This window comes from Micrasema longulum, unplaced genomic scaffold, assembly GCF_059751315.1.
Source record: "Micrasema longulum isolate JH-2025_06_02 unplaced genomic scaffold, ASM5975131v1 h1tg001452l, whole genome shotgun sequence".
Lineage (NCBI taxonomy): Eukaryota > Metazoa > Arthropoda > Insecta > Trichoptera > Brachycentridae > Micrasema > Micrasema longulum.
This window is the reverse complement of record NW_028278638.1, coordinates 26,328-39,277: the sequence shown is the minus strand read 5'-3', so window position 1 is coordinate 39,277 and position 12,950 is coordinate 26,328. Positions and strand designations below refer to the sequence as shown.

Sequence of the window (12,950 nt, the reverse complement as noted above, 5' to 3'; positions counted from 1 at the left end):
GGTATCGATAGTTTACCTTTAGTCGGTCGGGAAACTTTTATCTTCAACTATGACGTCATACTAAAGATATGTGTCCTATGACGTACGCTTCCCCTTGTTTCATATCGATGTACCTCTCCAAAACTTAAAGGTGGGGGGTCGGTAGTATATCTTTGTGATCTTAGCGATTGCTAGAGGGAATTTATCTTCAACTATACCGTCAAGGTGAAGATGGGACGTCTTTATCTTCCCATCATAATCGAGGCCCTGGTGATGTCCACAGGCTCTATCGAGGAATTGTCAAAACAAGGATAAAAGTAGGGCAAATGCTGTCGAAATGCATGTGGTCAAATCTGTACATTGTGTAAGGCTGAGACGAGAATTGTCGACAAAATCAATTGCATCAAATTGCACATTTATAATACTCATGGCCCACTGTTGCTTGTCAGAAAATTAAGTCATTCGGCCCACCCGGCCTTAGTCAATTGGCCCATCGGGCCTCATCTGACCAATAACGAACGGCAAATAAAATAGCCTAAGATTTATTGGGCAAGAAACAGCACACGTGGTACGCGATAAGCCATTTTCTGTCAGAGGCCTAAAAATTCGTAATATTAAGAATTAATTAGTTATCACACCACTCAATAAGCTTGTCGGATGACGAAAAAATAACAAATTTTTGGAAAAATTCGACTTTATTAATCAACATTAGCGTGGGCTGATGATGCATGAAATTTATTTTTTTTAGACGTCAAAGTGAAAGGGGTCTAAAAAGTTGCATTTTGGATCACATTGAACGTAAAAATTATTTAAAAAAATATTCCATGCATAGAATTAAAAATAGTCCAGAAACCGCATACGCACATCAAACAGAAGCCGACTAAACTACCCATAAATGAGTAGGTTTACGTTTTGACCCGTTAGTTTCTTTGTCGTCGCTCAGTACGCAACTCTTTTTTTTTTTTTTTTTTTAAAAAAGAAATATTTGCGTTCTTATGATTTACCCAAATATTTAATTTTGAGGGCCATTTTCAACGAGTTGTACATAACTCACTATTAGAAAATGGAATCAAGTTGGGGTAGAGTGGGATTCGAACCACGGACCTTTGGTCCGTGAGTCCGAGACACTAGCCACGGGACCACAACCCGATCCAACTCCTGATTCGAATTCAACTATGCCGTGTTGTGTCCTTTTAAAGTGTAGAAATACTGCTAGGATCTTAGAGAAACAGGATGCAATCACATTTCATGTGTAATTAGCAAATGAATGTGTATATAACAAATGCATTACTTAAATGTCAGATTGTCGAAGAAACAAAATGGAAAACGAAAACGTTAGTGTTGCCAGGGTAGTAATTTTTTTTACCTTAATTTGCTCATCTAATGAGAGAACTAATGAAAATTGGATCTCGGATTAAACAACTCTGTGGTGGACATTTGACCGACACTATCTTCAAAACATCAAATATTATTTAACATGATATAAAAATATCCATTTTATGTAAAATAAAATTTGTTTTATATTTTAAGTTCAAAGTTCATTAATTAAATTACTCTTATTAAATGACCCTTTACTTATCTACTCTGTTGTGTCAATCAATGTTCCCGCGTGCACAATAAAATTTTAGAGAAATTAACAGATTGCTTTTTTTTTTTTTTACTTTACATTTGTGTTATGATTATATTTTTCACATCGTGCAACATAACGCGGCGACATCACGAATGCGCGCGGCGAAAGTAGGGCATAGTGGGGAATTATTGGACACAGTCCGATGTATTCAGATATGATTCTAAAAAAGAGGAAAGAGGAAAGGAGGAGAGATTAAGGAAGAGAAAGGATCTGTTTCTGGACTATTCTTAATTCTATGATTCCATACTACTTTTGGCTCTCAATTGAGGTTTGAAGTTTATAACTGTCAGAATGTTTTGTTAATTATCTTTATTGATAATTTTTTTTTTTTTTTAGTAAAGATTTATAATTTGTCGGTACCCAGCGCCAACCGTTTATTCCGGCGATTTCATCGATCTCCCCGAGTCGGTTCGCTACGAACGTTGAATGCTTCAACTTCAACCGTGCTCGAGTCCGTCCAGAATATAGTTCTTTTAATTTTCATACGGCTTTCCCTCTTTATACTCGTCGCTAAAGCTAGGGTTTCCTAGGACAGCGGTGCCCGTATTTTAACGGCCGTAGTGAACGGTGATGCGGTAGATGGCCGTCGTAACGGTGACTAGAGTGTGGTTTCCTAGGAAAACGGTGTTATCAACACCATTTAACACCGTTTCCCTAGGAAACCACTCTTAAGTCGACGTTACGACGGCTGTCCACCGCATCACCGTTCACTACGGCCGTTAAGATGCGGGCACCGCTGTCCTAGGAAACCCTAGCTTAACCGCGCGGCGAGTAGCGCCGCCTGAAGCTCGAGGCGCGGTATCGATAAAGGCTCTAGCGGCGCTACTTTACATTTGCTCATAATGAAGCTAGTGCCCGCCCTGTGCACAAAATATGCCACCGCACAGCAGGCTTGTTCCGAGGCATCTCTGAAGACGTGCATTGTTATTTCCTCCGCCTTCCTGTTGATACAACACCTCGGTATTGCGCAGTTACTTTCGGCTAGTAACTGCCGCCATTCGCGCCATCTCTGCACGTGTTCTGGTTTCAAAGCCTCGTCCCATTGTATGTTCGACCGCCACACGGCTTGTAACAGTATTTTAGCCCTCACTGTTATGCATCCAATAAATCCCGTTGGATCGAAGACCCTCATGGCGGCTCCCAACATCCGCCTCTTTGTAGGCCATTCAGGTTCGTCACCGCCCTCTTGGTTATACTTGAATACTAAATAGTCTGCGTGCGGGTCCCACCGCACGCCTAGTACTCTTTCCGTAGTGGCGGCCTCGCCAATGATGATAGCCGTCTTGGCTCGATCCTCGTCGCGGACCGAGCACAATGCCTCGGCGTTGTTTGACGCCCATCCCGTCATTTCAAAGCCCCCCGTCAGCAGGAGGGCCGTGACGTCTTTCACCAATTTTGCAGCCTCCGCAGTCGAGTCCACGGCGTCCAGATAATCGTCCATGTACATTTTCTCATGTACCGCCCGCGCTGCCTCCGGGAATGATTCAGCATTCGCCGCTGGGCGCTGCTCGGAGAACACCTGGCTCCGAACATCATGGATGTGAAAGCGAAGGTCCTCACTGCTTCGTTCGGTTTTCGACGCCACAAAAACAATTGTGACATCGCGTCATCAGGTGTCATCTTTATGCGGAGAAACATCTCCTTTATATCGGCGGCAATAGCTACGCCACCCTCTCGGAACCTCTGTATGTTCCCAACTAGTGACGTGAGCAAGTCCGGTCCCGTCAGTAAGTGGTCGTTGAGGCACACACCCCTGTGAGGGCTCGCCGCGTCGAACACGACCCGAATTTTCCCAACCTTGTTCGGATTGCATACCGAAAAATGAGGCAGGAACCATTTCCTTGTGTTTTTTCGCGCCTCTTCTTCCCTGGATAACTCAACGGCGTATCCCTTTTCCTTATACTCGTTGATTTTAGCCCGGTACGCAACTTCAAGTACCGGGTTCTTTTTTAATTTTCTTTCCAACGAGTAGAGGCGTTTTTCTGCCGCTTCTCGGTTGTAGGGGAGCGATGCGCTGTCTGAACTCCATAGCAGGCCCGTTTCCCACCGGCCTGCGGGAAGCTGCTTCGTGGAGTTACGCATTATATCCAGCGCTCTTTTTTCTGCGGCACATATCCGCGGCGCAGGCGTGATTTCGATCGAATCCACTTTGAAGTTAAATTTCACCAATTCACTTAGCGCGTCATCACGCGACGGTCCTTTAGCACTCACTAGGACCGTTTTCACTATTAATTAAATTAATTAATTATGGATAACTTATATAGCGCTATTTTCGTAATAAAATACCTCAAGGGCGCTTTACATGGTGATTCTATTGTTGAGTTAATTTAATTGAAGCTTTTAAATTTGTAATTTAATTAAAATAATTTATTTTGTTGTCACGTGCTACAGATTTATTCAAATGATTTAGAGAACAAGTGGGTTTTAAGTTTTTTCCGAAACATCACTTCACTTTCACAGCCTCGCACCTCTGCTGGGAGAGCATTCCATGCCGTAGGGCCTGCGACCGCAAATGCGCGTTCACCAAATTTAGTGCGCTGTTTGCGTAGAGGTATAATAACTTTTCCTCTCGCCGTAGACGTAGCTGATCTAAGCGTGAGACGCCTGTCAGCTAGTTCATCTGGAATGCATAGTTCCCTTAGATATTCCGGAGCCGAGTTGTGCAGTGACTTATACATAAGCCGACAGAGTTTGTATTCGACCCTCTGTGGAAAACGTAGCCAGTGTAGTTCCCGAAGTAGTGGAGTGATATGACTGAACTTAGATATTCCGAAAATAAGTCTCGCTGCGGCATTCAATACAGATTGTAGGCGAGTCATTTTGTTCATTGGTAGACCTGCATAGATACCATTACAATAATCGACTCTAGACACTACAAACGCATTTATTAATTGACGGGCGGCATCAACCGGCAAATTTTTGCGTAGGCATTTAATTTGTCTCAGCTGGGAGAAGCACGAACTTATCGTTCTACTAATTTGAGCGTCAAGAGATATGTCAGAATTGAGTAAAACTCCCAGTAGTTTAACGGTGGGTAAAGCGGTACTCCCTACATTAGGTAGAGCCGTATCCTGGATCAAATTCTGTCGTCTGGCTGAAGCCACCCACAGTTGTTCAGTTTTTGATGGGTTTAATGTTAGTCTGTTTTCAGCCATCCAGTTTCCTATTTTCTTGATGCATCCATCAATTAAATTGACAAGCACACTTCTCTATGCCATTAGAAACTGACTTATTTTCGTTATATTTTTCACCCGTAGGCGCACTCGCGTTATTATCGTTATGACTCACGTGTCGGCCAAACGCGACGCGGCCAAGCGGCGTATCACTTATGATGACGCCGTCACTTCGAAACTCCGCCCGGCCGTGCGGCACTATTAACTCGGCGTTATCGAGGCCTATAATCATCTTAGGTCTCACTGTCACTTCCCGCGCCGGGTTGTCGCAACTTTTAACTTTTCGTGTCTGCAGGTTGAGTGACTTAACTGTGTAGGCGATCGCTTCATAAGTGCCGGCGTCGCCTTTTATTATAACTTTTACCTCGCGGCGATTCCGGCTATACCCGTAACTTGTATACCGGCCTGTGGACCGCGCGCTCCGATCGCGTCGGCGACCTCTTCCTCCAGGAGTGTGATAGTTGAACCTTCGTCTAGTAACGCGTATGTATTTACTTGACCGTTCGGTCCACTGAGAGTCACAGGTAACACTTTGAGGGCGACCGAGCCCTCCTTCCGTGATACGTGTAAAGCTAGGGTTTCCTAGGACAGCGGTGCCCGTATTTTAACGGCCGTAGTGAACGGTGATGCAATGGACAGCCGTCGTAAAGGTGACTAGAGTGTGGTTTTCTAGGAAACCTCTAATCACCTTTACTCTCTAACCACTCTCTAATCACCTTTACGACGGCTGTCCACTGCATCACCGTTCACTACGGCCGTTAAAATACGGGCACCGCTGTCCTAGGAAACCCTAGCTTAACACATTCTCATCCGTCGACTGGGCGCGCGGCGTATGTAGTGTGCGATGGTGCCTTCCTCCGCACTCGTCTACGTTGCACCTCGTCGCCCGGCGTTTCGACGTTCGGCAGCGTTTCCCCGAGCACAGGAAACACAGTCTTAAATCGCGCACAAATGCCCACTTGTCTTTCACGCCAAGCCCCGATCACGCTCTGGTCATCTATCCCTTGTAGTCTGGTTCCTATACGCAGTATGCCGCTTCCATCAATAAACGGCGTGACAGCGCGTAGCCGTCCTCCGGGCGGTAGGGCCTCTCCCCGTTGTAGGCATTCTATTTCTTTGCCGAAGGCACGCCTCTATTGGAGGGCAGCTCATTTCTAACACATACCGAGATCCCTAAATCTAAACACTTAAGCTAGGGTTTCCTAGGACAGCGGTGCCCGTATTTTAACGGCCGTAGTGAACGGTGATGCAGTGGACAGCCACCGTAAAAGTGATTAGAGAGTGGTTTCCTAGGAAAACGGTGTTAAATGGTGTTGATAACACCGTTTTCCTAGAAAACCACACTCTAGTCACCTCTACGACGGCTGTCCACTGCATCATCGTTCACTACGGCCGTTAAAATACGGGCACCGCTGTCCTAGGAAACCCTAGCTTTAGTCTAGCGCAGTAGCGGTCCCTACAAGGGCCGCTTTCCGTCTTGACGTCCGTGACAATCACATTACAAATTCGAATACGTTTTAGAACTACCGAAATGCAAAAATTAACTATACGTCATCATACGAACTTATCGAGTGATGTAATAAATTATGTATTGTAACTTTATGATAGTAAATTGTAAATAACTGCCAAAGATAATGTCAAATAATTAAATAAAAGTTTTTAAATAAGTCTGTCTTTTTATTGTGATCTTCATATTTTTAAGGTGTTGTGATGAAGAACTTACTGGTTGGTACTTACCCTGACGCCATTAAGAGTTAGCTGACTGCTGCGTAAGCTTCGTGGTGCTTGTTTGAAATGCCAAATAAAATAAAAGTAAGAAGAACATTGAACCGGACCACATTCATCGGCAGGTCTGTGTGGTGTACGGAGGACGTGCGGTGAGGATTCGACGGCAAGGACACGGGTGAGCCGGTCCACTGAAGGTCAAACGAAGTAGCCTTCGATGGCATTATTTTACGAAGAGGGATTTAAGGCTGTAGTCTGGTAAAACCTCAGAGTAACAATGCGTAACCTAGAGAGAAACCCTATCACTATGTTTCATAAAACGCAAGCGATGTTGGTTAGCAACCAATTGATGGCCATTTTGTTTTCTTTGACAACATTAAAATAACGGTTCGATCGGATGCTTTTGTCGCCGTGCTTGGCTTTTTTTGTAAATAACTTGGATATTTACGTTATAATAAACAAAAATCCACTACGGCGAATTGCAGTATGTTTGCTTGCAGCAGTAGAAGCGTCAAAGATGTTTAAGGAGTCAGTTTTCACAGGGAATTGATTCCCAATATTTTCCCATGATTTACATCGATTTATGGCATTTATTGTCCCGACACGTGTATTATGTTGCTTAAAAACATTCCTTATATCAACATATTTACTTCAGATACTATTTTTTCTCAATTTAGGGGATAAATTTGTGAATTAAAGTATGTTTACTGTTGATAATGACAGTTGATTACGAGCAATATGTCGGGGCCGCACTAGGCATCCATATAAAGTTTGAGTCTTTATAGAGTAGAGGTGGATTCAAATTTGACTCGAAAATAGCGATGTTAACCTTGAAATTGCATCTAAAATGACGTGTCCAAATTTCAGGCCGCTACGACTCGGCGTCGGAGATGTGACGGACAAACAGACAAACTCAACACGGGACTTTGGTTCCACGGAGCTGGGATTTATGTCTCGATAAATGTTACATAAGTATATTGTGAATAAAATGAATAAATAAATAAAAAAATAAACACGTGTATTTCCAGTTTTTCAAAAGAAATATAGGCGAATTAATGAAAAATAAATTGGAATAACCCGGCAATAATAAATACATAAAAGTATTTGCAATGTAAATTAATATCCATTCGGCAATTCTCGACCCGAGTTTTGCTGAGAACTGTAGCCAACTTCATACCCAATAGTCATGGAATGGTTTTCCTACGTTTGGGCTCCTCTCTAGGTTACGCATTATTACTCCGAGTTTAAACCGGATGATTTTTACGAACAATATTTTGGGTACGGCCAAATTCGGTGCTTTTCATTTCACCGTGGAGGGGCATCCTTTCGAATAATTTGGGGATTGATAAAAAATTAATAAAAACACATTTCAAATGCGGCCGCGAGGCACGCCAAATAAAATATTTATTTATTTACAAGTTTAAATAAAATAAAAAACATGGTATTTTCTAAACATCGATACGTTACATGAAAACAGTCAATATCCTTCCTAGGCTGGGCGCACAAGCGAAGAGGGAGGGAAGGATACTCTCATACTTACGCGCTAGCTGTATACATATTGATTTTACTAACACACGCAGTGACGCATAATTAAATAGACATGTTTGATCGCGAAATCAGCGGCGTTATGAATCCTGTCGTTACTCTAACAGACCTTCGTCGTGATCAGATGTGAGGCCAGAATGATGTTACAACAGAGACGAAGAATATTATAGCAGTCTAGGCATTTACAGGGCTTATGATCTGTCATTGGGGCCCAAAACAGCAAACTTCCGAGTTTTGAGAATAGGTGTCTCGGAAGAATCTTGGCTGTGCGGTGGTTTGACTTTGTGAGGAGAGAAGTAATAAGAGAACGGACGCAGCAAACTCCGGTGACAGCTGTCATCAAGCGGAGGCGATACGGTTGGCTTGGCCATGAGCTGCGAAAGCCTTAACCACGCTCGCCTACTTTATAAGTTACTCTTTGTGGACACCATATGCTCCAACTAGGGAGCAGATATGTAATAATGAATGAAATGATCTGTCATTGGCTGGTTTTCGTGGCCGCTTTACACACTGTGCAACATTTACCGTTCTGCCTATGTTTGAAAATCCACGTTTCTTCAACACTTCATCTGTTGATTTTAGTGAAGTTTAGGAGCTGAAACCTTTATTGCTGCGAAGAGATTCATCACATACTAGGATGTTCAAACATAGGCAGAATGGTGAATGTTACAAAGTGGCCACTTGAACCGGCCAACGACGGGTCGTAAGCCCTGTCGCGATTTCCAGATTCTCTTCTCAAAAATGTTTTCCCTCTCTGTTGCAATAAATTCAGATCATTGATACATACATCCTTCGAACCCTGCATACAAATAATAACACTGACAGCCAGTGTCGTAGCTATAGTGATACATAAATACGTATATCTCCTTCTCACACTAACGTTTGCTTGTGTATCGTGATTTTCTGTCAATTTTGAAGACAAATGAAATTCTGATATATTTGTCAGTTTTGAAAACGAACGGCTAGATGCAGACATGATGTGGCTAGATGCTGCTAGATAATAAAAAATAAATTTTATTTTTATTTTTTTCTATCTTTCTGAGCGTACATATCGAGATCTCGACAAAGTATATCAGTTTAAATGTCATATAAAAATCACGTTCAAGCCGACACTTTTTGTTTTAATTGAGGTTTATTTCAAAATTTTACCGTTTTGGAGTGGCTGCTTTTTATCGCAGAAGCCTCTTTAATATATGAATGAGAATTATTTTAAATTTTAATCAAGTAAGGAACGCGGAGTAAAGTTTCGGATTCACGTATTGGTTGAATTCGATCGTACGACGTCAGAGACGACAAGTCGGTAGAGCGTACCGGGGTAGATAGCGATTGTATTATAGTCATATTTCACGCGCAGATCTGTATTCTTCACCCGCCTGGACACAGACATTCACCGCGGTGAGACGATAATGGCGGAATATGAAACGAACGCTTTTCGCAAACATGTTTAACACCAGACACGATAAGAAATCGCTATTAATTTAGTTAAATCTAAAATGTAAATTCACTAAGATACATTTATAATAATCATTATTTACACTTACATTTACAGCTTAAATATACACTTACATTAACAGCTTACATTTACAATTTACATCTATAGTAAGTAGTGATTGGGCCAATGTCAAATTCACAAATCCGCAATGTTTTGAGTATGTCCGAATGAATGCAGACAGGCTGGATTTACTCTCTGGGGAGTCGTAAGATGTAAATTTGTCACTACAGAGGGGGAAAATATTTTTGAGAAGGAAATATGGTCTCTTTATAGCCCACGTTACTTTCTTCTTCAAGTCTCCATGTCAGGAGCGAAGTTAATGTACTCCGGGACGTTGCTCTAATTTGGAATAACATTTCATGCGCAATACTGTTGGTCTTGTATTCAATATAAAATGATGGCTCGCTTCATCGGCTGTCGCCCTATATTTCAGGGGAAATCATTGCGCGTGTGCGTGTCATCGATCAATGGACTATGACCCCCGCAGTTCCGTCGACCGCCGACAGTAAGAGCTCCCACTCTTGGAAATAGGACTTCATGGCAATGAGAGGTATCAACATATTACAACAGAGATGAAGAACATTTTAGAGAATAGGCATCTACAGGGCTTATGAAGCCACTTTACACGCTGTGTAACATTCACCATTCTGACCATATTTAAACATCTATATTCCTTCAATTCTTCTATCTGTTGATGCTGTTGGACAAACTCAAAACATTGTTGATCCATGAAGAAGTATAAAAATTTTAGGCGTTGCCTAGTGTATGTAGGTGATATAATTCAATCAGACGAATCTCACCCGCATTAATAAAGGTTTCAGCTCTTTAACTTCAAAAATATCAACAGATGAAAGAATTGAAGGGATACAGATGTTCAGATACGGGCAGAATGGTGAATGTTACACAGTGAGTAAAGTGGCCACTTAAACATGCCAATGACAGGTCATAAGCCCTGTAGATGCCTAGACTTTTATATTACCTTCTCTAAAATGTTCTTCATCTTTGTTGTAATATGTTAATGTTAACAGCTCCCCGGGGAGTTGAATCCAGTCCTTGTCTGCAAAAGTTTGGACAATTTCAAAATGTATATATATAGCGCCATTTTTGTGAAAATCACTTCAAGGGCGCTGTACAATTAATAAATATCCCAGCACGTCTTGCAGCTACAGAGCGCATGGACGGTTGGGATTCTAGTTCCTCATTTTCAAATAATATCAATAAAAAATTATGACAGACAGGAGCTAGATTACAAGACGTCTTGCAGCTACAGAGCGCATAGACAGTTAGAAATTTAGTCCCCATTTACACATTTTAAAGATACTTAAAAAAAGTAATAATATGAATAGTAAAAAGGAGTGAGATTACAACACGTCTTGCAGCTACTAAGCGCATAGACGATTGTAATTCTAGACCCCGTTTACTTTAAAATATTGTTAATAAAAGGTATTATTATGATAAACTCAACAAACACATACCCAAATACACAACAATATTTTCCGATTCTAAAGTTTGCTCCCATACATAAGCGTCGGCGCCAGGACTCCATTGTGACCTGCTGATTTCGCCGACTGAAGCAGATTTGAAAATTTGACATAGGCCCCCGACTATAATAAATATTATATTGTATATTTTAGTCACAAATTTAATATCTCGAAGAGGATGGCCGCTCGAGATGGGCGTTTCGGTTATTTACGTCTTGTGTGGCTGCGATGTCACACTAGGCTACATACGATACAAGACTTGTTATATCTCTCTTATTTTTTCAAATAACAATTGAAAAATTATTTTCAAAGAGCAAACAACCGTTGGCGTCGTCGCTACGATACCTACCGAGCCCCCGTTGTAATCTACTCCATCGAGGCAGGACGCTCGAGGGCGACGAAAACCCCATAAAACGCCCGACCCTATCCGTGCCCCAAGGACCACGAAGACGCGACGGATGGACCGCATGGGCGCGGATGCGACAACGTTGGAAGCGAGGAGCCGGAGACAGCAGACTAGCAAGAGCGGAGGAGACTCCTGGGTTCCGCCGAGGCCCCCCCGGGGCTGTCGAGCTTATGATGATGAAGTTGTATTTTTAAAAAATCTTCAAATGGTCCTTTTCACACCGGATTCGGAAAGTAAAATTTGTATAATTGTGCTGGGTTTTAATACGGAAAATATTTACCCCCGCCAGAAAAAGGAAGACAGAGATGTTGTTCTATGGCCAGTGTGAAACAGATTTAGTCAGTTATTGACAGCAATGGGGGACGCACGCATGCAAGATGACCTACATATTTTTTATGTTATATTTATTTTGTTATGTTATGCAAAAGGAATTATTAAGCCATATGACTCCAAGTTTTTTTTTTTAATGTCTGAACGTTAGGATATTCTCGTCTCTTTATTTATTTATTTATTTTTTGCACCACACCAGGCCAGGAGGCCCAATTACAGTGGTGAATTACATCACAGAACACCCAGGCTTGAGAAAAATCACATTTGATTTTTGTGTTCTCGTCGGGAATCGAACCCGGAACCTTCCATGTGCGAGTCAAGCGTCTTGACTACTACACCACGGAGGCTGCATCTTTTGCTTGTGGTAACATGATGTCACATCACCGTGCGCAAAATAATTATTTGGCACTAAAAATTACTGTTAAACCGGTTTTTTTTACCAAGACAAAAACCCAATTGGATCGATTTTCTCGATGGCGAAATATTGACATTCATGTAGGCATTTATGAGACATATGACCTGTCATTGGCTGGTTTGCACACCGCGTCTTCAACTCCACGAAAATCAACAGACGGAAGAATTGAAGAAATAGCAATGTGAAAACATTGGCAGAAGGGCAAGCGTGGCATAAACAAGGCATTTACAGGTCGTAGCCCTGTAAATGCCTAGACATCTAAAAAAACATCACGCCGTTTCACCGTAAGGGTAGGCAGAGACGATAGAACGCCACATCACTCTATCTTTGCATACAGATCTCGCTTCCTCTACATCTTACACATCTTCTCATGCACGCGCGCCGATTATTCCAACTTTTGACACGCCCATCTTCGAGTATTTGTTGGATTTGGTCATGCCATGTCTTTCTCGATTCTCCTCTATTTCTGCATCCATCAACATTCGCATTGTAAATATTTAAAAAAAAGTTTTTTTCCCTAAAATGGATAGATATGAGAAAATAGATTCTTAGCCATTATTTAATACGTAAATTAAGTGATTCGGTCAGATAAATCTCACTAACGTACCGACGGAATACGGATGTTCAAACATAGGACACTTGCTGCGTACGCCCGAGGAGTCATAACCCGAGTCACCTCTTCTTCCCATCTGCGCGTCCCAGATGGCCGTTGAAGACGATCTTTAAATTTATTTGGCGGAACTAAGGGACGCGGGGCTGACGAGTGCCGGCGAG

The 12,950-nt window shown here is 42.2% G+C and overlaps 1 protein-coding gene across 1 annotated transcript; it reads right to left on the bottom strand.

Moving 5' to 3' along the window:
- Positions 1 to 2,360: 2,360 nt before the first annotated feature.
- Positions 2,361 to 3,691, bottom strand: LOC148275345 (uncharacterized). Its single transcript, XM_088235816.1, has 2 exons — positions 3,170 to 3,691; positions 2,361 to 3,128 (listed from the first exon to the last, which is right to left on the bottom strand). Exons 1-2 carry the CDS (start codon positions 3,689 to 3,691, stop codon positions 2,361 to 2,363), a joined length of 1,290 nt encoding a protein of 429 aa, XP_088091942.1.
- Between the last annotated feature and the right edge of the window lie 9,259 nt (positions 3,692 to 12,950).

What these genes read in the sequence shown, in the direction of transcription:
- LOC148275345 (XM_088235816.1), bottom strand. Translation starts at nt 3,691, where the DNA reads ATGCGTAACTCCACGAAGCAGCTTCCCGCAGGCCGGTGGGAAACGGGC. An exon ending in GTCGAAAACCGAACGAAGCA is followed by an intron (nt 3,129 to 3,169) that starts GTGAGGACCTTC and finishes GTTCGGAGCCAG; the next exon opens with GTGTTCTCCGAGCAGCGCCC.